This window comes from Globicephala melas, chromosome 6 (assembly GCF_963455315.2).
Source record: "Globicephala melas chromosome 6, mGloMel1.2, whole genome shotgun sequence".
Lineage (NCBI taxonomy): Eukaryota > Metazoa > Chordata > Mammalia > Artiodactyla > Delphinidae > Globicephala > Globicephala melas.
Genome location: NC_083319.1, coordinates 6,024,142 through 6,047,929, shown reverse-complemented (window position 1 = coordinate 6,047,929; position 23,788 = coordinate 6,024,142). Strand labels below are relative to the sequence as shown.

Here is a 23,788-nt window from a genome sequence, read left to right as displayed (position 1 = left end):
GCTCAGGAATCTGTATTTCTAACAAGCCCCTTAAGGATGTGCACTCAGTGGCCCCAAACGTCCATCGAGGATGGACGTCCAACGTCGAGGATGGACGTTCAAGATGGGTTGAGTATAAGGAGTTCGTAACGTAATATTTGTGAAGCATCCAGCCAAGGACCCGTCCCTCAGGACGTGCGGGCTCTAGGATAGAGCAGGTGCAGTCTGAAGGAACATGGCCCGGCTACCAACTGCTGTATGAATTCTAGTCCTTTTTGGGCCTCGGTTTCCTCCTCTTTAAAAAGGTACCTACAGGGGACTGAATGTTTATGTCCCCCCCCAAGTTCACATACTGAAATCCTAACCCCAAGGTGATGGTAGTAGGAGGTGGGACCTTTGGGAGGTGATTAGGTCATGAGGGTGGAGCCTCCGTGAATTGGATTAGTGCCTTATAAAAGAGACCCCAGAGAGTCCCCAGCCCCACCCACCATGTGGGGACACAGGGAGAAGACAGCTATCTGAACCAGGAAGTGAGCTCTCACCAGACACTGAATCCGCCACTACACAAAGACAGATCCAGAATCCCAACGTTGTGACAAGCTCCCTAAATGTAAGTGCTGTGAGAATGGGAGGGGTTCACGTTATGTCCATCCCTCCTGGAAACTGAATGATGTCAAGACTATACCCCAGCCTTGGTCTAGGGGCACTCCCAGGCCTAGCTGCCTAGCGGACGGAGCTATGCTGGTTCAAAGGACAGCACCGCCCTCTTCTGGCTGAGGCCAGACTCCACATATGGGCCCTTCTCATGCTTTCTTGGCTCTAGCCCCTTCCTCCAGGCAAGGAGGAGGGCAAGTGTCTGGCCTGTCCACTTACCCATGACCTGTGGGGCATTAGAATTTATATCATTGACTGTCTCACAGGGTTGGCTTTCTTGACAAGTGTAGTTTGTGAGCCGTGCTTAGGTGAAAGAAATGCTGTCCTTTTGAAGATTTATCAATCTGTTGGTCTGTTGGACCGTCAGGAGGCAGCAGACCTGATTTACTGGGCTCAGTGTGTGGTGCTGACACAAGTTACTTCATTGAATCCCCTTTAGAGTCTCTGTGCATGAAGAATTATCATCTCCAGTTCCCTGAGGTTGAAACTCAGTCTGTTGTGGATGCTATAAACCATGCAGGGGAAAGGTGAGGGAGAGGGTAGTGGGAAGCAGGGAGAGAAATGAGGGAAATGCTCCTGGCCCATAGATAAAGCCACACATCCATCTATCTGTTCATCACGGAACCCTTAGAACAGCTCCTGGCTCAATTCACTGTATGAGTAAATACAAGTGAAGATCTTCGTATCATGTGTGCAGTTGTCCTCCCTGCGAAATACACCCTTCTGGCAAGGTTTGAACGTCTTAGATGGTTCTTTGTTCTTTCAGAAGAAATACTAGGGAAATCAGCTCACTTAAGAAAGAATGGAAACAGCACCTGGAGCGTTGTTTGGGGTTGTAGGTGATAGTTGGTGCTGAACCAGCGCCCACGAGGCAGCAGTATGTAGAACACAGGGACCACTAGTAACAGTATGAAAAGGGGCTCTTCTCTCTGTCCAAATGGTGTTTTCTGTATATCCCCCTCCTGATCCTCTGGGCAATCTCATGCCCAAAAATTTAGATTTTTTTTTTTTAAGATAAGGACTTCTTAAAAATTAATTAATTTATTTGTGGCCGCGTTGGGTCTTCGTTTAAAGATAAGGACTTTTAAAAAATTAATTAATTTATTTATTTTTGACCTTGTTGGGTCTTCGTTGCTGCCCGCGGGCTTTCTCTAATTGCAACAAGCTTCATTGTTGTGCATGGGCTTCTCCTTGCGGCGGCTTCTCTTTGTTGTGGAGCACAGGCTCTAGGTTCACGGGCTTCAGTAATTGCAACACACGGGCTCAGTAGTTGTGACACATGGGCTTGTGACGTTGACTGTCTCACAGTCAATGCTCTGCGGCATGTGGGATCTTCCAGGACGAGGGCTCAAACCTGCGTCCCCCTGCATTAGGCAGGTGGATTCTTAACCACTGTACCACCAGGGAAGTCCTCCCAAAATTAGATTTTAGCAGCTTAGAGTTGGAAGGAAACTCTGAGGCCCATTTCTCAATTATCTCTAACACTGTGAAACAATAACTGGGATGATGAGTACAAGAGAGTTTTGGTGAAAAGTCAATACATCATACAACTTGAGATTTTTATTACTCCACAAAGGCAGCCTTGCCAATAATAAAAATGGCAACTCGACTCCTTCCTTCCCTTCATGTTAACCTAATGGTTTACAATAGTCAATATGGCAGCCAGACCGTGAGTTCCCATTGGCCGCTCCTCTGAGGCCCCGCCCTTCCCCGCCCCTAAGAGCGAAGGACGGGAATTGCGGAGGCGGATATTGCGAGTCCGAGTCGGGCTGCGCCTGCGCAGGTTATTAGCGTCAAGATGGCGATGGAGATGAAGCTTCCCGTCGCTCGCAAGCCTCTTAGCGAGAGCCTGGGCCGTGAGACGAAAAAACACCTGGTAGTGCCGGGGGACACGATCACCACGGACACAGGCTTCATGCGGTACGTGGGGACGTGGGGGACTCTGGGCCACAAGGGGCGGCTACATTGCTCTCCACGTGAAACCCGGGCCTGTGCTCTCTTGCATCTAAGTTCCCGTGGTACCCGGGACACATTTGCTGAGCCTCTCGGTCGCCTAGGTTTCTAGGCTTCGGACTTCTTACTCCCTGCATCTTGTGTGTCCTTGTCTGCATTTGCCCCAGTCTCCCGAAACCTTCCTCTCTTGACCTTTGGTGGCCGCGACTCGTGGGTCCTCTGCCTGAGGCCCAGATCCTGAGCCTTCCTCGTTGAGGACTTGGAAAACTGGGGTGGGTTAGGAGCTGGGGCCTCTTAACAGTTTTCGGCGGGGAGACGGTGGGCGTTTTTGACTTGGGCCCCTTATCCCTCCGCGTCGTCTCCTAGCCAGGGGTTACGGTTTTGGAACGAGTCATTGTTTGGGCTTAGGGCGTACAAATACATTGTTATATGCACTCAAATACCCGCCTTTGAAACTGAGGGCAGTACCGTATGTGGTCGTTAAGAGGGCAGGCTCTTGAGTTGGACAGCTGGAGTTCGAGTCCTGCTGCCATCACAAATATTATTGGCTGTACTGTCTCTCCGAGGTCAGTGTCCTCATCCGTAAACTAGTGATAATAACATTAACTATTCGATAAGGCTGTGAGGATTAAATTAGGTAATGATTACGAAAAGAAGCAAAACTCACCGTTCTGTCACCATCATAGAGAAATACTAGTGGTTATCTCAGCCTTTTTTGGGGGGGAGGGGGTATACTTGTACATACAGGAGAGGTACAGCATTTATACTGTTGCCCTTTAATCTCTTAGTTTGGGGTTGTTGGATCCCAGGAAATCTTAAGATTCAGTCCTTTATTCATGCATTCAGTATGTGTGTGCTTGGGGTACAACAGTGAACAAAGTGGAAATCAATGTCCTGGTGAAGTTTATTTTCTCTTTGGGAGAGACAGATAACAATAAGCACAACAAGCAAATACGTTATTCAGAATGTTTGGCGATAAATGCAATAGAAAAAATTAAAAGCCAAGCAGGGTGAGTGGAGCGTAGTTGGGATATGGTAGTGGTGGCAGCAGCAGGGTGGGTGACTATTATAAATGGGATAGTCGAGGAAGGCCTGGTGGAGAAAGTGACATTTGAATAGACTTGAGCAGAATGAGGGAGATGTCCATGTAGCTGTCTAAAGAAGGAGTGTTTTAGGAAGAGATGGCAACCAGGGCAAAAGCCTGCCTTTAAGGCAGGAGGAGTCTGTTAGGTTTGAGGAACACATTGGTCTTGATGCGAGAGGTCACCTCAAGTGTTACCCTGGTATTCTTTGTATCTTCCTGTTGCAACAGGGGCCATGGGACCTATATGGGGGAAGAGAAGCTCATTGCATCTGTGGCTGGCTCTGTGGAGAGAGTAAACAAGTTGGTCTGCGTGAAAGCTTTGAAAACCAGGTGAGAACAAAAGGTGTGTATTCTCTTGTGGCATCCGAGTTGCACAGCCAGGTCTTTTCTGCCACGACATACCCTCCATCCCCATCCCGGCCTGCTGTATCATTCTGTAGGTCTGGGATTTTGGGAACATGGCTATAGGAAGGGTATAGATGGCTACAGGTAAGCGCGGGCTTCAGAAGTTTCCCTATGTTTCCTGACCTCTCCAAACTTTGGTTCCCTCCTCTGCAAAATGAGACCTAGCATGACTTACCTTGTAGGATTTTCATTGGAATTCATTGAAACAGTGCATGTAAAGTACTTACACAGAGCCTCCTACCTAGAAGGGCTCAATGAAGGTTAGCCCCAGAATGTAAGCCAGTGGGGTAGGAGCAGACGCAGACAGAGAGGTGAGGTGGGCAGTCTGTCTGCCTTGTAGCCACAGTAAACATTTTCGACTTCCACTTTGTGTAATCTAGGAAGCCACTGGAGGAGGTGGAGCAGAGGAGGGACATGATCTGACTTCTGTTTTAATAAAATCACTCTGGCTGCTGTGGGTGGCCGGGGAGGTGGGGGGATAGGGACAGGGTTAGGGAGACAGATTAATGTACTGTTTTGAGTATGTTTTGTGTTCTGAGTGTTTTTTTAATCATGAAAATTTGTTGGACTTTATATTCTTTGGCATTTTGTATATATAGGACCATGTCTGTGAGAAGAGATATTCTTCCTTTCCAATTTGGATGCCTTTTATTTTCTGCCTATATTGTAAAGTTAGAGGTAGTAGGATCTGCTGCTGGACTTGTCCTGGAGCATGAGAGAGAGAGAGACAGAGAGCGAGAGATTGAGAGAGATCGAGGGTTCCTCCAAGGATTGTGGCTTGAGCAACTGGAGGGGTGGAGTTGCCATTTCCTGAGCTCGTGACAACTGGGAGAGTTTCAGTTTGCTATGGGGGAGTGAAGGGGGCTGCTGGAAAGCTTTGTTGTAGGTGTGTTACTTTTGCAAATTCCTATTAGTCACGTAAATGGAGGTGCTGGGTAGCCAGCAGTTGACTAGACTCTGGAATTGAGGGGAGTGGTATACTCATCAGTGGTATTTAAAGCCATTAGGCTGGATGAGCTCACCAAGTGAGTATGGGCTGAAAAGAGAAGAGGTCCAGGGACTGCGCCTTCGACATGGGACACGTCGTCATTAGAATTGGGATGAGGAACTAGCAGAGGGGCCTGAGATAGGCAGCCAGTGGGTGGGGGTACAGTGAGCAGGCTGGTTTGGGCGGCGTCCTGTCTCATTTTCCTTTCTCCTCCTCTGGCTGACGCAGAACCCATCTGTGTTCCAGAGCCCACCAGAAAAGATTCCATGCTTATCATTTTCTTTTTATTTATTGTTTTAAGTTTTTGGCCACACCCCATGGCACGTGGGGTCTTAGTTCCCCGACCAGGGATTGAACCCGCACCTCCTGCATCGGAAGGCAGAGTCTTAACCACTGGACCACAGGGAAGTCCCTCATTTTCATGTAATTAACAAAATAGGGGTTTCAGGCTTGATGAACTGTTTGCAATAAATGGTTTAAGAATAGTTAGTTAATGGAGACTTTATACATACAGGATGTTCGACGTTACCAGTTCCTGAGAATAAGTCCAAACGGCATAACTATGTGAATTGACTAAATGTGGTGCCTCGTCAAGGCCTCCACCCCTGTCTAACTGAAATCTCAGATGGTAACTTGGTCTTGTAATGAAGCCTTTTCACTGATGGAGGGCCTTCTGTTTCATCTTTCAGGTACAATGGTGAAGTGGGAGACATTGTAGTGGGGAGAATCACAGAGGTAAAGTCTATCTGATTGCTTTTTACAAAGCAAAAGCAGGCTGGTGATCTAACGAATGGCATAGTCATTCTACATGCATTTATGCAAACTAGGCATTCGTTGTGTTTGGCTCTCCTGGGACCTTTGATGTAAACAGTTCATTACGTTTGGAATTATTGGTCATTTACAGTGTGAGCTCTGGCCTCTGGCGTATGTGTCCAGGAGTGGGCTTTCTTTGTTTGTAGGTTCAACAGAAGAGGTGGAAGGTGGAGACCAACTCCAGGCTGGATTCAGTCTTGCTTCTCTCATCCATGAACCTTCCCGGAGGAGAGCTGGTAAGGGTCTGCGGCTGGGACTGTATAGTTTGCTGGCGAGAGCTCTGGGGTCCTTTGCTCCACCAGAGAACTTTGCTTTACCCTGAGGTTGCCACCTTTACTCCTGTTTGTCTGCTGTGAAGTTTGCTGCCTTGATGTACACATAGGCTTTTCACTTGGCCCAGGCCTCCCAACTTAGGCAGCAACCGGTATATGGTAGGATCTGGAATGTCCATGGGGAGCGATCCCAAAAGAGAGTTGAGAGAAGCTCTCAGATGCTTGGTGCTAATAATTTTCCTTCTCTGGGTGTATCAGCTTTGCTCAGTGAAAGTGTTCCTTGAAAAGTTGTGTTTAGATTAGCTTTCCATGAATTGAGTGGCATTTGATTATTCCAGACAACCACAGGACCTGAGCTGCCTCCTTTTATAAAACGCAGTGGTTCCGCTTTACCTTCAGGCCAGCATCTATCTATAGAGAGGCTCACTGTGCTAGGCTGTCTGGAGAATGCCAAGATCCAGGAGGCACGACTGAGTTCCTGAAAGAGCTTAGACTAGCAGGGGATATGAGATAACTGGTCTGAATACCCGGCAGTCCAAGAATAGACAGGCGTGTGATTGTACAAAAGGAGTGATTAAGTTCCTGGAGAGAAGCTCATAGGAAAGATGAGTGTTGGAGTTGATCCTTGAAGGATGGGTAGAATTTTAATGATGAGTTCAGGGAATCTGAGATAAAGGGAAATGTGTGAGCAAAGATACAGTCACGCTGGAGGCAGTCTGGTTCTGCTGGAGCGTGGAGGGCCGCCACAGAAGGTAAGCGCGGAAAAGGCCTGGTCTAGATTGGGAGGATTTTGAATATCACGTAAGGAGTTTGAATATCATTCAGAGGAAGGAGAAGAGGAGCCGTGGGAAGGTCTGTAAGACGGAAAGTAGTGGTTGTCACTTTGTCTTCCTTCAGTGGTACAGGTTACCTACTCTGGTGTGTGAACATTGTGGCTGCCTTCAGAGATCTCGGGAGGAAGTGAAAGAGAAGAGACGGATGGAGAGAGATCTTCCTTTAGGATCTGACTTCCATAACGTGGCCATCTCTTTGTGTATTTCAGAGGAGAAGATCTGCAGAGGATGAGCTGGCGATGAGAGGTTTCTTGCAGGAAGGGGACCTTATCAGTGTATCCTGTACCTTGCATTCCAGCATCTTTATGTTTGCTGTGGAGCTGGTAATTGGGGCTTAAACTGTAGGTCTCCCACACGAGAAACATGGAATCCTGGCAGGGATCTGAGTCCTTGACTGAGTGTGAAGGGCTCTGCTACAGCCTTTCTCTGTCTCCTTAACCCAGCTGACCCTCCAGCTCTTGTTCAGACCTGCTGCTGCTCAGTCGTGTCTTTGGGTCTTGTAACTTACAGTGGCCCATGCTTTAAGCTAGCTCAAATTTTCTTAGCGATGTTAACTTTTTTTTTTTTTTTTAATGAAACTATAAGAAAGATATGGTTTGGTAAAACTTTTGTTTCAGTTGCTTACACAAACACACATACATGTACTCTGAGTAAAATATGCTTCTTGCTGTGGGTTGTATAAAGAAAAGTTTGAAAGCCACTGATCTATATTTTTGTTTATTTATTTATTTATTTGAATTTTTGAATTTTATTTTTTTATACAGCAGGTTCTTATTAGTCATCCATTTTATACACATCAGTGTATACATGTCAATCCCAATCGCCCAATTCATCACACACACCCCTCACCCCCCCACCACTTTCCCCCCCTTGGTGTCCATACGTTTGTTCTCTACATCCATGTCTCAATTTCTGCCCTGCAAACCGGTTCATCTGTACCATTTTTCTAGGTTCTACGTATATGCGTTAATATATTTGTTTTTCTCTTTCTGACTTACTTCACTCTGTATGACAGTCTCTAGATCCATCCACGTCTCTACAAATGACCCAATTTCGTTCCTTTTTATAGCTGAGTAATGTTCCATTGTATAGATGTACCACATCTTCTTTATCCATTCACCTGTCAATGGACACTTAGGTTGCTTCCATGTCCTGGCTATTGTAAATAGTGCTGCAGTGAACATTGGGGTGCACATGTCTTTTTGAATTATGTTTTTCTTTGGGTATATGCCCAGTAGTGGGATTGCTGGGTCATATGGTAATTCTATTTTTAGTTTTTCCATACTGTTCTCTATAGTGGCTGTATCAATTTACATTCCCACCAACAGTGCAAGAGGGTTCCCTTTTCTGCACACCCTCTCCAGCATTTGTTGTTTGTAGATTTTCTGATGATGCCCATTCTAACTGGTGTGAGGTGATACCTCATTGTAGTTTTGATTTGCATTTCTCTAATAATTAGTGATGTTGAGCGGCTTTTCATGTGCTTCTTGGCCATCTCTATGTCTTCTTTGGAGAAATGTCTATTGAGGTCTCTTCTGCCCACTTTTGGATTGGGTTGTTCGTTTTTTTAATACTGGGCTGCATGAGCTGTTTATATATTTTGCAGATTAATCCTTTATCCATTGATTCGTTTGCAAATATTTTCTCCCATTCTGACAGTTGTCTTTTCGTCTTGTTTGTAGTTTCCTTTACTGTGCAAAAGCTTTTAAGTTTCATTAGGTCCCATTTGTTTATTTTTGTTTTTATTTCCATTACTCTAGGAGGTGGATCAAAAAAGATCTTGCTGTGATTATGTCAGAGAGTGTTCTTCCGGGCTTCCCTGGTGGCGCAGTGGTTGAGAGTCCGCCTGCCAGTGCAGGGGACGCGGGTTCGTGCCTCGGTCCGAGAGGATCCCACGTGCCGCGGAGCGGCTGGGCCCGTGAGCCGTGGCTGCTGGGCCTGTGCGTCCGGAGCCTGTGCTCCGCAATGGGAGAGGCCACAACAGTGAGAGGCCCGCGTACCGCAAAAAAAAAAAAAAAAAAAAAAAAAGAGTGTTCTTCCTATGTTTTCCTCTAAGAGTTTTATAGCGTCCGGTCTTACATTTAGGTCTTAATCCATTTTGAGTTTATTTTTGTGTATGGTGTTAGGGAGTGTTCTAATTTCATTCTTTTACATGTAGCTGTCCAGTTTTCCCAGCACCACTTATTGAAGAGACTGTCTTTTCTCCATTGTATATCCTTGCCTCCTTTGTCATAGATTAGTTGATCATAGGTGCGTGGGTTTATCTCTGGGCTTTCTATCCTGTTCCATTGATCTATATTTCTGTTTTTGTGCCAGTACCATATTGTCTTGATTACTGTAGCTTTGTAGTGTAGTCTGAGGTCAGGGAGTCTGATTCCCCCAGCTCCGTATTTTTTCCCTCAAGACCGCTTTGGCTATTTGGGGTCTTTTGTGTCTCCATACAAATTTTAAGACTTTTTGTGCTAATTCTGTAAAAAATGCCATTGGTAATTTGATAGGGATTGCATTGAATCTGTAGATTGCTTTGGGTAGTATAGTCATTTTCACAATATTGATTCTTCCAATCCAAGTACATGGTATATCTCTCTATCTGTTTGTATATCTTTAATCTCTTTTATCAGTGTCTTATACTTTTCTGCATACAGATCTTTTGTCTCCCTAGGTAGGTTTATTCCTAGGTATTTTATTCTTTTTGTTGCAGTGGTAAATGGGAGTGTTTCCTTAATTTCTCTCGCAGATTTTTCATCATTAGTGTATAGGAATGCAAGAGATTTCTGTGCATTAATTTTGTATCCTGCAGCTTTACCAAATTCATTGATTAGCTCTAGTAGTTTTCTGGTGGCATCTTTAGGATTCTCTATGTATAGTATCATGTCATCTGCAAACAGTGACAGTTTTTTTACTTCTTCTTTTCCAATTTGTATTCCTTTAATTTCTTTTTCTTCTCTGATTGTCGTGGCTGGGACTTCCAAAATTATGTTGAATAATAGTGGTAAGAGTGGACATCCTTGTCTTGTTCCTGATCTTAGAGGAAATGCTTTCAGTTTTCCACCATTGAGAATGATGTTTGCTGTGGGTTTGTTGTATATGGCCTTTATTATATTGTGGTAGGTTCCCTCTATGCCCACTTTCTGGAGAGTTTTTAATCATAAATGGGTGTTAAATTTTGTCAAAAGCTTTTTCTGCATCTGTTGAGATGGTCATATGGTTTTTCTTCAATTTGTTAATATGGTGTATCACATTGATTGATTCGTGTATATTGAAGAATCCTTGCATCCCTGGGATAAATCCCACTTGATCGTGGTGTATGATCCTTTTAATGTGTTGTTCGATTCTGTTTGCTAGTATTTTGTTGAGGATTTTTGCATCTATATTCATGAGTGATATTGGTCTGTCATTTTCTTTTTTTGTAGTATCTTTGTCTGGTTTTGCTATCTGGGTGATGGTGGCCTCATAAAATGAGTTTGGGAGTGTTCCTTCCTCTGCAATTTTTTTGGAAGAGTTTGGGAAGGATGGGTGTAAGCTCTTTTGTACATGTTTGATAGGATTCACCTGTGAAGCCATCTGGTCCTGGACTTTTGTTTATTGAAAGATTTTTAATCACAGTTTCAATTTCATTACTTGTGATTGATCTGTTCATATTTTCTTTTTCTTCCTGGTTCAGTCTTGGAAGGCTATACCTTTCTAAGAATTTGTCCATTTCTTCCAGGATGTCCATTTTACTGGCATAGAGTTGCTTGTAGTAGTCTCTTAGGATGCTTTGTATTTCTGCGGTGTCTGTTGTAACTTCTCCTTTTTCATTTCTAATTTTATTGATTTGAGTCCTCTCCCTCTTTTTCTTGATGAGTCTGGCTAATGGTTTACCAATTTTGTTTATCGTCTCAAAGAACCAGCTTTTAGTTTTATTGATCTTTGCTATTGTTTTCTTTGTTTCTATTTCATTTATTTCTGCTCTGATCTTTATGATTTCTTTCCTTCTGCTAACTTTGGGTTTTGTTTGTTCTTCTTTCTCTAGATTCTTTAGGTGTAAGGTTAGATTGTTTATTTGAGATTTTGCTTGTTTCTTGAGGTAGGATTGTATTGCTATAAACTTCCCTCTTAGAACGGCTTTTGCTGCATCCCATAGGTTTTGGATTGTCGTGTTTTCATTGTCATTTGTCTCTAGGTAGTTTTTGATTTCCTCTTTGATTTCTTCAGTGATCTCTTGGTTATTTAGTAACGTATTGTTTAGCCTCCATGTGTTTGTGTTTTTTACGTTTTTTTCCCTGTAATTCATTTCTAATCTCATAGCGTTGTGGTCGGAAAAGATGCTTGATACGATTTCAATTTTCTTAAATTTACTGAGGCTTGATTTGTGACCCAAGATGTGATCTATCCTGGAGAATGTTCTATGCGCACTTGAGAAGAAAGTGTAATCTGCTGTTTATGGATGGAATGTCCTATAAATATCAATTAAATCTATCTGGTCCATTGTGTCATTTAAATCTTATGTTTCCTTATTAATTTTCTGTCTGGATGATCTGTCCATTGGTGTAATTGAGGTGTTAAAGTCCCCCAGTATTATTGTACTACTGTCAATTTCCTCTTTTATTGCTGTTAGTACTTGCCTTATGTATTGAGGTGCTCTTATGTTGGGTGCATAAATATTTACAATTGTTATATCTTCTTCTTGGATTGATCCCTTGATCATTATGTAGTGTCCTTCCTTGTCTCTTGTAACATTCTTTATTTTAAAGTCTATTTTATCTGATATGAGTATTGCTACTCCAGGTTTCTTTTGATTTCCAGTTGCATGGAATATCTTTTTCCATCCCCTCACTTTCAGTCTGTATGTGTCCCTAGGTCTGAAGTGGGTCTCTTGTAGACAGCATATATATGGGTCTTGTTTTTGTATCCATTGAGCAAGCCTGTGTCTTTTGGTTGGAGCATTTAATCCATTCACGTTTAAGGTAATTATCGATATGTATGTTCCTATGACCATTTTCTTAATTGTTTTGGGTTTGTTTTTGTAGGTCCTTTTCTTCTCTTGTGTTTCCCACTTAGAGAAGTTCCTTTAGCATTTGTTGTAGAGCTGGTTTGGTGGTGCTGAATTCTCTTAGCTTTGATTTCTCCAACGAATCTGAGTGAGATCCTTGCTGGGTAGAGTAATCTTGGTTGTAGTTTCTTCCCTTTCACCACTTTAACTATGTCATGTCATTCCCTCTGGCTTGTAGAGTTTCTGCTGAGAAATCAGCTGTTAACCTTATGGGAGTTCCCTTGTATGTCATTTGTCATTTTTCCCTTGCTGCTTTCAAGAATTTTTCTTTGTCTTTAATTTTTGCCAATTTGATTACTGTGTGTCTTGGTGTGTTTCTCTTTGGGTTTATCCTGCCTGGGACTCTCTGCGCTTTCTGGACTTCGGTGGCTATTTCCTTTCCCATGTTAGGGAAGTTTTCGACTATAATCTCCTCAAATATTTTCTCGGGTCCTTTCTCTCTCTCTTCTCCTTCTGGGACCCCTATAATGTGAATGTTGGTGCGTTTAATGTTGTCCCAGAGGTCTCTTAGGCTGTCTTCATTTCTTTTCATTCTTTTTTCTTTATTCTGTTCCACAGAAGTGAATTCCACCACTCTATCTTCCAGGTCACTTATCTGTTCTTCTGCCTCAGTCATTCTGCTATTGATTCCTTCTAGTGTATTTTTCATTTCAGTTATTGTATAGTTCATCTCTGTTTGTTCTTTAATTCTTCTAGGTCTTTGTTAAACATTTCTTACATCTTCTCAATCTTTGCCTCCATTCTTTTTCCAAGGTCCTGGATCATCTTCACTATCATTATTCTGAATTCTTTTTCTGGAAGGTTGCCTATCTCCACTTCATTTAATTGTTTTTCTGGGGTTTTATCTTGTTCCTTAATCTGGTACATTGCCCTCTGCCTTTTCAACTTGTCTGTCTTTCTGTGAGTGTGGTTTTTGTTCCACAGGCTGCAGGATTGTAGTTCTTCTTGCTTCTGCTGTCTGCCCTCTGGTGGATGAGGCTATCTCGATCTGCTAGTGTTGGAGGGTCTCCTGCAGAGGCGGGGGGTGGCTGTGTCTCACCGTGAGGACAAGGACGCTGGCAGCAGAAGTCCTGGGAAGTACTCCTTGGTGTGAGCCCTCCCAGAGCCCGCCATTAACCCCAGCCGCGATGTTAACTTTTATCTGAGGGAGTAGAAAAGGTGGTGTTCATGTCAGAGTATTCATGACAGCCAAGGGGGAGAGGTTAGGTCACAGCAGTGTGACCTCCGGGTCCGTCTGCGACTTTGGGCGGGACTCTTGGCCATTAGAGGAAAGGATGGAGGGGGGAACCAGGGACGCAGGTGACGTGCAAGTGTTTGTTCCTTCATCACCCGGCCAGGCTGAGGTCCAGGCAGTGTTCTCCGATGGAGCTGTCTCTCTGCACACGAGGAGTCTCAAATACGGGAAAGTAAGTTGGGCTCTGGCTCTTCTCATTTGCTGACTGGGACTTCAGATCCATTTCCCAATCCCCAGTGCTCTCTGGAATGCTGACCTAAAGCCTCCCAGAAGTCAAGCCTTAACAGGCTGGCATCCTCCACACTGATTCACACAGTGAGGGCCGGTAGCATCATGAAGGATGACGACTCTAACCCTTTTTCTGCGGAGACTGTTCTGGCAGAAGAGCCCCTATGACCCTGGGCCCTGGGCCCTGCGGCCCTGCTGTCTCTGCTCTCTCCCAAGGGGCGTGGCAGCTTCGCATTGCATTTGTGCTGAGAACAAAGGGAGGTCATGGACTGATGAAGTAGGATGGCCTCAGCCCTTAGACACGTGTCCAGTCAATAAAATGGATATTATTGTTGGGAAAGATGGGCTTGTCTCTTGAGCCTCTAAATGAAATTGTACCGCTTTTCTAATATAAGGTGACAGCGTGGAGGCTCTTTGTTTTTTTAATGATAGCATACTTCCCAAAACAAATTATGATTTATCAGTCTCTTGCCTTTCTCTGGGTGAACGTTCTCATTTTCTGGGTGGAACAAAAACCTCTCTCCTCAGTGGAGTGGCTACAGCCAATCACGCTCACGTCCCTGAAGCAGGAGAGGACACAGCTGCACTGCACGTGCGGACCCTCGTGGGCCCGGGTCCTGTAATAGACGCCCCCTCAGCGGGATGTGGGGCTTGAGCTCACCTGCCGGGACCAGGGATGGATTGGCACCCAGCCCTAGGCCAGTCACCTTGTCCAATGGCGTATCTCGTGGGCAGGATGGGTGGTTGAGGTAAAGGTGGAACAGAATAGTGCTCCTTGACCCACAGGAGGCTCGAGCCCACGTCCTCATTGGCTCCAGCTTCTAACAGCTGTGGCACCAGCCCTGGATTAGAATGTGAAGACGACTGCAAAGGAAAATAAATGGTAGAGAAGAGAAGAGATGGAAAGTTACCTTCTGTTGGGATATGTAAACAGCTTAATGCATCCGGCAGTGTTCTGTGTATTTACTGTGTATGTGCATGTAGGGGCGGTTATCAACAGGAAGGACCCTGATTCCAGTCTAACTAGGACACATCCTGTACTCTGCTTTTAAGTTGCCTCACTGATGATCCTACAGTGACTTAATTTACGATATACTTCTTTAGCTAGGTCAGGGCGTTTTGGTTCAGGTCTCCCCCTCCCTGGTGAAACGGCAGAAGACTCACTTCCATGACTTGCCATGCGGTGCCTCAGTGATTCTGGGCAACAACGGCTTCGTCTGGATCTACCCAACACCTGAGCACAAAGAAGAGGATGCAGGGGGCTTCATTGCAAACCTGGAGGCGAGTAAACGCCATTGTCACTGTTGGGATGGAGTGGCACTTAGTCGGTGCTGTGCTTCTGTGGCAGGTGGGGACGCTCTCTATCTGCCGCATTGCTATAGTTTGAGTTGGTTTGAATTTCCATCGAAACATTGTGTCGCCCTCTCTTGTTCTGAAGAGATGAAATCAGCGCCTGGTTTGATCTTTCTCGGCAGAGATGGCAAAGTTGCAGGGTAGTAGCCTAAGAGCCACTGAAGCAGCCGTCCTTTTTAATCTCTCTTGGAGCTAGCAGTTGGATTGGTTTGGAGTCCCAGAGTGATGCTGCCTCAGTTATAAATGATCCCCGGGATTTGCTGTAGCCATTTGCTTCTTTTGGTCCTGATTCTATTTCCCTCCCCTTCCCCTTGGCATTCCCTGGTAGCCTGTCTCCCTTGCTGATCGAGAGGTGATCTCCCGGCTTCGGAACTGCATCGTCTCGCTGGCAACTCAGAGAATGATGCTGTATGATACCAGTATCCTGTATTGCTATGAAGCGTCCCTTCCACATCAGGTACTGTCCCCGGGGCTTCCCTTTTCCTTGTTGATCTGTGAGCAGCCTTAAGTGTCATCTGCTCCATGTTTCCTCAGACAGCAAGCATGTCTCCCACATACCTTAACCATGTCCATCGGTGTGAACTGATCTGGTGGACAGCCTTGTTGAGTGTCTGGAGAGCTTTCGCAAGATGCTAGTAATATTCTCAATGTCTAACATCAGTGTAAGGATTTGTGGGCGTTTGGAGGTGCCAGGTGAGGCTAATTTACAACAGCAACCCCCTGGACTTCATCTTGCCCATCCCAAGTTTTAGCTGTCTTTCTAGTGACTGCCAGAGTAACATCTTTGTTCTTGTCAGCTATATCTCATAGAACCTTGCTGATTTATTAAGCTGGTTCTAGCAGATCATATCTTGCAAATACTTAGCCTCTGATACACGAAAGGAAAACAGAAGGTTCATGTTAAGCATGCTTGGTTTCTGCATTTGGATTGGCTTGATGGTGTGCTTAGAACAAGTACCTTTTTTCCTTTCTTTTTCAGATCAAAGACATCTTAAAGCCAGAAATAATGGAGGAAATTGTGATGGAAACACGCCAGAGGCTTTTAGAACAGGAGGGATAAGGAGAGACACCTGAAGGACAGGACTGTGTGTACCTGACCGGAGCAGTCCTTGAAAGTGAACAGTTTGCTTGGTGGTCCCCACGTGCAGCTCAGTGAAGACCTGGGGAGCTCATCACTTTACCTGCAAGGGGCTGCCTCCACCCTGAAGACCTGCTTTCTCCTGTTTTAAGGCAAAGCCTGGGGGGAGGTGAACAGCACTGCCGGCCCTTTGGGTTGCCCACAGAGTTTTGGGGTAGTTTCAGGCCTTAAAAGCACTCAGTGTTCCAGCCGAGTGGACTCCTATCCTGGAATAATACAAGGAATCTTTTGTCCTGTACTTACCATCAACCGTCACCAGGCACAATGCCCCATGAAATTGCCTGTATAGAAAACATGGCCTCCCTGACCCCCAAACTGTCTGCTTTGGCCTCCATTCCCACCTCTCCTACAGTGCGAGTACAGCACTGAAGAATATAGTTGGTAAAGTTAACCCGAGAATCAAATGGAAGAATAAAGCAACCAAGCAGCCTTTTGCTTGGTTGGAATCTTATTTCCCATTGCATGTTCCTCCTAGTGATAGATGTGAGTATATTCCCGCCAGGTTGCCTTAATCTGTCCTGCCTTCAAGGATGATTTGTAAGAAGTTGAATTATTGATAAAAGAGAATGAATGTTTTGGGTGCTCTGATAAACATGAAAACAAAGTAAGAAAAATGGAGATGGGAAAAGAAAAGGTGTTTTTCCTCCTACAGTTGAAGGAGTAACACATTAACTTTTCAATAATTCAGGGTTAAAAGGTAAAAACAAGATGTTTTAGTTCTCAGTGGGAAGGGCTAGAATGTCTGTGCATTGTTTTTCGGATGACTATCTAAAAATGATGCCCTGATTTGGGTTTTGGGGAAACATTCTTTTAAAGTCAGTATATGAGAGTGCTATTTGGTGAACTATTTTTTTATATTTATAAATGTGGCATCACTGTTTCTGTTCTTGTGTTCTGTGTAATACGTGGGAACTGAGTACAGTTGAAGGAAGGCTTGGGAGATAGGAACTCTTCTGACAGAGACCTAACTACTCGAGTCACCTAGTAAAATTTAAACCTAGGACAGTTTCAGGAGTAAGGTGGAGCATTTGACAGTTTTGAAATATAGCTCAGCTCTTTCTTGTTAAATTGTATGTCTTTTCTTTATAACATTATTCAGACAAATTTTATCTTTTTTTTTTCCCCCCATCCCAAGTGTATCACCTGTTTTGAGGAGTTTGCAGACAACTGAATACTGTATAGGCTATGTTGCAACTTTGGATTTGCTCCCTTGTTGTTTCTGAAACACATTCCAGGTTGTGTGCCCCTTAAGAGAAGGCAATGGGGAAGGATGGGAGCCTGCATCCCTGGTTTGGGTTGGTTTTGACCAGGACATATGGAGGTTCGTTGAAAGTTTATCTTTCTCACTTGGTCTCCCAAGCTGCCATCCCCTGCTGTTCATTCAGTATATTCTGAATAGTGATTACCTACTAAGTGGAAATATATAAAGGTCTGAAAGCACCTTTTGGTGATTATCCACTTTCTGTAGCCCACTAGAGGGTGCCCTTGTTAAGTGTAATTCCAGTAGGTGTTTTTTTTTTTTTTAAAAAAAAGCTGAAGTTTTTACACGGGTACTGAATCCCTGTAGCAACTTGTGGGTTGCTTTGCTTTATAAACATGAGGACAAAATTAGACTGAACTGAATCACTTTTAATAGAATATGTGAGCTTAAAGGGATTTATTCAAATTTGGCAACATTTATTTACTTCTGACTGTCAGGCATTTGCTGGGCTCAGGATTCTAGTTTTAAGTCCTTGAGCGTATCATTCTACAGCGTTATACTGTGCATCTGTGGAAGGAGATATTACAGTCTGGGCTTGGGGTTCACCTAAAACTAGTGCCGTTGGCTTCTACCCAGAGTTTAGGAAGCATAGTCTCAATCTTTGTGGGAAACAAGATCCCATTTGATCTTCATGATAACCTTGTAAAGTTTGATATGACCCCCATTTATAAATGAAAGCCATTCACAGAATTAAAGTGACTTCATTAAAGCTCATTAGCAACTATGAATCTGTAGGTTTAAGCTCTAGAGAGGCGTCATAAAGCAGCCCTTTAGAGAATGGGTTGGACTGATTGTGAAAGGTTATGGGGTCCAGAAATATTATTTCCAGCATTGAGACCAATACTTTGGATTTTACTCATTTTACTTATTGCCTGTCCGTCCCATGTCTGCTCTGGGAGGACAAGGATGAATCCGTTTGTGTCCCCCGCTCAATTTTATCCCAGCACCCAGGACAGTGGTACACAGGGGCTCCACAATGCTTGTGAATGAATTATTAGTTTAAGAAGTGTGGGTTAGTAAGAGTTCTGATTTGATTGCTCAATTTTAAGCTAAACTAGAGAGAAGAATGAAGATGTGTAGGAAATGATTAAAGCATTAATAGGAATAAAAAGCCAAATTCAAAGAGAAAGATTAGGGTGATGACCAGGATAAGAATGGGTGAGTTAAAGGGCTTCCCTGGTGGCGCAGTGGTTGAGGGTCCGCCTGCCGATGCAGGGGACGCAGGTTCGTGCCCCGGTCCAGGAAGATCCCACATGCCGCGGAGCGGCTGGGCCCGTGAGCCATGGCCGCTGAGCTTGCGCGTCCGGAGCCTGTGCTCTGTAGCGGGAGAGGCCGCAACGGTGAGAGGCCCGCGTACCGCAAAAAAAAAGAAAAAAAAAAAAAAAAGGGGTGAGTTAAAGGGAACAAAGTTGTTGAAGTCTGAAGAGTGTTCTACAAGCCAAGGACCAAGTCTGTCAGCCAGACTAGTGATAGAGCAAAGCTAACCCAATTAACATGTAAATATAAATTCCACTTCTAAATTTGGGCACACATTTTCATATTATTCACATTCAGTACCTCCAAGTGACTATTTTTTCTTCAAGCCAATATCTATAAAATTAGCACCATTTCCCAATCCAGCAAAAGTATTTCTAAAATACACAACTCGGTAACTGAATGTACACCACCTGTAATGCAACTGGTTTCCCTCTACTGTCAGTAGCAACTTCTAAAAAGTCAACTGTCTGGGGCTTCCCTGGTGGCACAGTGGTTGAGAGTCCGCCTGCCGATGCAGGGGACCACGGGTTCGTGCCCCGGTCCGGGAAGATCCCACATGCCAAGGAGCTGCTGGGCCCATGAGCCATGGCCGCTGAGCCTGCGCATCCAGAGCCTGTGCTCCGCAATGGGAGAGGCCACAGCGGTGAGAGGCACGCGTACCACAAAAAAAAAAATCAACTGTCTGACATTAAGTCAACAGTTACTTGATACTGAATGGTACAGTGGAAAAACAGTGACTTTGTCACACATCACTAGGCCAGTGACCTAGTCACATCTCACTCGGTTTCCCCATCTGTATATGGGGGTTAGCAATCCATGCCTCACTGGGCTAGAGTGAGGATTAAATGAGAATACAGTTTATGAAAAGCATAACAGCATAGTATAGACTAGGTGTTGTGATGAGTGGATCCTCTTAGAAATGGGTATATCCGGGGAAGGTAGGTGCACTGCTCTGGGGAGACATGGAGTGAAGAACTGGGGACAAGGGTGCATTTTAGTTGCATAAAATGGGTTATGGCAGGTGTGGGTTTGGTGTGTCCGGGTCATCGGCTAGCTCTGTAGGCCTACTGAACAATCTCGGCTAACATGTTTTCATGTAAGTATGTGTACACCTCTGAAATTAGATTGTTTAATCTTTCCCCCGCCCCCAGAAGTTAACATACCTCACTGTATGAGTTTGAGATTAATCTCAAAGGTTCCTTCTCACCCAGACATCTAAGATTGTGTTTGGTTTTGCCTCCGAAAGGTTCTTAAATGCTGTTTCTTTAATGGGTGAGCTTCCTGATACTCCAAAGAAAGAATTCGTTAGCAGAATGTCGGACGCTTTCCAGTTGTCTATTTTTCGCTAGTTCTAATATTTATGCTTCTTGGAGTAAAGGTGGAAGCTGGGGGTGAGGGGGGGGCGGTGAAGTCACCAAATACCTCAGTTTCCAGGAGCGAGCTAAATTTTCTCTCCTAAAGAGGCTCAAGGAAGTAATCCAACTCCAGTTCTGGGGAAATCCAATCCGCAGATTTCCCCTTGCTTTGGTTCCTCGCCGGTCTTAACTACCCGCTCAGGGGAGCCATCGGCCAGCCCTACGCGCGGCCGGATAGAGTCCGCCGGCTCCCAGGAGGGCGGACCGAAGCTCAGGAGCTGGGAGTAGAAGGCAAGTCCCCGGCGAGCGCTGACTGGGGGCTGGCGCCGCAGGACCACAACTCCCAGCACGCTCTGCGGGCTACGCCAAAAGTGGTTGGCTGGGGGCTCTAGCCGTACTGTCCCTACCGGCCCATGGGATGCAGGAGAGTGATCTGACCCGGATTTTCGGAGACCAATGGCAGTACAGGGGAGGCGGGAGCTTCCTTACCACTCACCTTGCGCTCGGAAAAACCACATTTAACAGGTCGTGCGGGGCTGGGCTCCGGCGGGCAGGGAGACTAGAGCCAAAAGGTGCAGCGTCCCAGAAAGCGGCGCCGGGAGGGTCCCGGTCACCTCGCGGCGCGCACCGGACGTCACCGGGGGCGGGGCCAGAGGCGGGGCCTGGCCTCGTTGTGAGCGGCTCGTAATCCATCATGGCGGCCGCGGGGGTCGGTGACCGTCCCTGAACAGCGCTGGAGCCGGAGCCGGTTCCCGGGTCCTGCGGCTGAGGAGCCCTTCCGTTGTCCACGGCCCCTACCTGCGGGGGGAGGTCGGGTCCTGCGACGGAGCCCGGGGGATGTGACTGCCTGGCGGCGGTGGCCGAAGCAACGTGCGGGGCCGGGGGAGGGGGTGTTTCGGGCAGAGACCCCCAGGCTCGGAGCAGCTGAGGCGGCCGGGCCTCCTCTCCCCCTCTGCCCGCGACCCGCCTTCGGGGCCGCGAGAGTCCTTCGTCCCTTACAGCCCCGCCCGGGCTCTGGGACCCTCGGGGTGGTCTCTTTCCCCAGACCTGGGACACCCCGTTTCCTGAGGCGTGGAGGAGCGTCGCCCCCGGAGTAAGCCACCCGTGCCTCGCCCCGGCAGCCTCTCTCTTGCCCCCGAGCCGCTCCTTGCTCCGACTCCCGGCCCCAGGTTTGGCCTCGGAGCCCCCCATTCAAATCCTATCCCTGCTGTCAAGGGGCCTCCCCTTCCCCCCAGGTTGCTCCCGTGAGCCTCTAATGCCCTGACTTCTTCCAATGTCACCTACGGCCCCCTTAGTCTCAGCCCAGCCAAAAACTTTAATGCAAAGGAAAAGCTTGGACTGGTTTCACAGGCCTTTTAAAAAGCGGACTTAAAAGTTGCTGGCAATGCATTCCTTCTCGTCTGAGTGGAGGGCCAGCTCTCGCTGAAGTCGGGGTGACCCGTGTCCTTTTCCGGAGAGCAGGGTAGAGAAGCAGGAGCGGCAGCTAGGGCAGCAGGAAGTTTGTCGGAAGATGAAGACACCAAGATAGGGGTTGGGTGACTTCCCCAGGAAAAGTTCTGGAGGAGCATTCAAACACGATCCACGTTTCCCTGATGTGTGGAAATCGACCTGACTTTAGCCTTACTGACCCTTGTACAGCATACCCTGTGAATATTTCTGTTTAGGTTTTTCTGCTTGAAAGGGAAGAAACTTACTCAGCCAGTAAAAGACACTTAAAATCAAGAAACTTTGGGATCACATCGCAATTACATTACTTCGAATTGATAAACTGCGAATATAATCTGAACTCCTCTGTTTACACATGTCAACCTAAAATCTTCGCTTCCTTTCACTATGGAAGATGTCTTGTGATTGACCTCAATTACTGACTTGTGGAGATGCGGTGAATGTGAAATCCCACATATAGATCGTTTTCCTTCTAAGCTCCCTGATCATTCTGAAAGATCTTGAACCCTCTTCTGGAAAGGGGTGCCTATCGTTACTTTATGGGGCAGCAGCCTGGAAAAGTTCTTGGGGACCAGAGAAGGCCAAGTTTGCCTGCCCTGCACTTTATCAAAGGAGCAGGCAAGAAAGAATCATCGAGGCATGGGGGTCCACACTGCAATGTTTTTGTGGAACATGGTGAGTGCTTTTCAAGCTTTCTGGTCCTGTTTTCAGCTTCGGGAATGCCTAAGGAACTTTTGAACCACAGCACTTGTGTCAGTTCTCTCCAGTTTTACTTAAAACTTCTGTTTCTGTAGTTATCTCTTAGTTTCTGGTGGAACTTTCTTTGTATAAGAAAAAGTTACTTGGTGACACTGGATGGCTTTATTCAAAATCTCTTTGAGTTGCTTATTTCTTGCCTGATTCCCCTTCTAACTCACTGTTGACCTTGGACAAGCCATTTTACTATTCCACCTTCCTGAGGAGGTTGGGTTTAAGTGGTTTCTCAGGACCTGTAGTCCACGATTCTGCTCTGATCTAACGCACGGGGTCTTCCTTCCCCTGCGGCGCGGGGATCTTTTACTGCTTTATCTACAGGGAGCTTTTCCCATGTCCTCGAAGGGGTTTGTGCTCCCCTCAAAGTTAAAAACCACAGGTCCTAGTTGACACGAATATTCTTGACCTTTTCAATCATAAGTAGAACTTGAAAATACTCACTTTGGAGCTATGTGGGGACAGTCGAGGCGGCGGAGGCAGCATTCCTTGTGAGTTGAGGATCCCCAGCTTCTAGTTATTTCACCTTACACCAGGAGTATTCCTTTGCCATGGACGGAGCCTTTTCCTCCTCCTCTCTCCCTGTTTCATATGACATTTGGGACAAGAAAGGTTGTCTTTGACATTTTTATGAACGTCACTGGCATTTGAGTGCTGACAGTACATATTATACTGGTCACGTCCAGTAATTTTGCGTGAAGTTTTAAAGCTAAGGGTCAGCTTAGACTGATGTCTGGGACAGGGGACAGCCATGCACCAATTAATTAGGGTCCTGTTTGTACTGTCACAGCCTGACATTTTTCAGACTGTGTACTTTTTATTAAAATATCAGCTGAGCCCACCCACCCTATAAGCAAACGTAGGACGTGTGCAAGTCGCATATACTTTGAAATTCCATCACAAATACCCTTAACAGTGGGTGACTACAACGAACGAAGTTCTCTATTCAGTGAACTTGCATTTGACAGTTGAGGTTGATTTTCTTAACGGAAATCGTCATCTAAATAACCTGAGTACTTGGATTTTACTTTGCCTTGAAACATTAGTTATATTTTAGCATTGGTTTTAGACAGGCAAATATAGTAATATGTTACGGCGCTTCCCAAGTTCAGGATTTATAAAGTGAATTGTTTACATTTTTAAATAGTGATGATCATGCAGCCTTAGTGAAAATTGGTACAGAGTTTTTGGAGAGCTTTGGCCAAACTTATCAGAATTTAAAATGTACATACCAGTGACCCAGTAATCTCACTTCTAGGAAACTGTCCTGGTATAGAACACTGTAGTGCCTTACATGTGCCTTAAACCCCTCCGGGGGGTCCAGAGGTTAAAACTTTTCGTATTAACACAACACTAAGAAAGACGTTATTTGCACTCTCTGCTCTATTGGTGCAAAAGTAATGCAGGCTCCTAAGCATGAATCGAGGCTGTGGCGACTAATTATAGCCGTTGTATTCTTCATGCTGTGCACTCATAGTAAAAAAAAAAAAAAAATTTTTTTTTTGGTTTTCACTTAATGTTCCTGGTGAAGCAGCAAAAATGATTAATTTTACTAACTCTTGACTCTTGTGTTTATATCTTGTTCATCTTCTGTGGATGAACGGGGAAGTAATTTTGTGTGCCGGTTGTCTCTAGGAAGAGTGCTTGGGCAGTGGTTAGTTGCGAGCTGAACTTGCCGCTTTTTTCATGGACTACCATTTTTACCAACAAACTATGGTTATTCAGATTAAAAAATGTATAACAGAGTCTT

At 45.4% G+C, this 23,788-nt stretch overlaps 3 protein-coding genes across 5 annotated transcripts in view; all 3 read left to right on the top strand.

The window, feature by feature from the left end:
• The first annotated feature begins 2,407 nt into the window (after positions 1-2,407).
• Positions 2,408-16,849, top strand: EXOSC2 (exosome component 2). Of its 2 annotated transcripts, XM_030838550.2 has the most exons (9): positions 2,408-2,553; positions 3,899-4,000; positions 5,753-5,798; positions 6,023-6,112; positions 7,191-7,256; positions 13,354-13,422; positions 14,583-14,759; positions 15,160-15,288; positions 15,811-16,849. In XM_030838550.2, exons 1-9 carry the CDS (start codon positions 2,432-2,434, stop codon positions 15,889-15,891), a joined length of 882 nt encoding a protein of 293 aa, XP_030694410.1. In that variant the 5' UTR covers positions 2,408-2,431; the 3' UTR covers positions 15,892-16,849. The 2 variants fall into 2 exon arrangements, 1 of the variants encoding a protein (XP_030694410.1); XR_009564233.1 differs by having other exon boundaries at positions 14,583-15,288; positions 15,811-15,831.
• Positions 16,850-20,359: 3,510 nt separating this feature from the next.
• LOC132597442 (uncharacterized) lies at positions 20,360-21,214 on the top strand. Its single transcript, XM_060300297.1, has one exon. The coding sequence runs from the start codon at positions 21,116-21,118 to the stop codon at positions 21,212-21,214; it is 99 nt and encodes a 32-aa protein (XP_060156280.1). The 5' UTR covers positions 20,360-21,115.
• Positions 21,095-23,788, top strand: part of ABL1 (ABL proto-oncogene 1, non-receptor tyrosine kinase) — a 133,255-nt gene continuing 130,561 nt past the window's right edge. For both annotated transcript variants that reach the window (XM_030838547.2, XM_070045669.1), the window contains exon 1: positions 21,095-21,963. In XM_030838547.2, the coding sequence (XP_030694407.1) occupies positions 21,828-21,963 (136 nt within the window). In that variant the 5' untranslated portion in view covers positions 21,095-21,827. The remainder of the gene's footprint in view (positions 21,964-23,788) is intronic.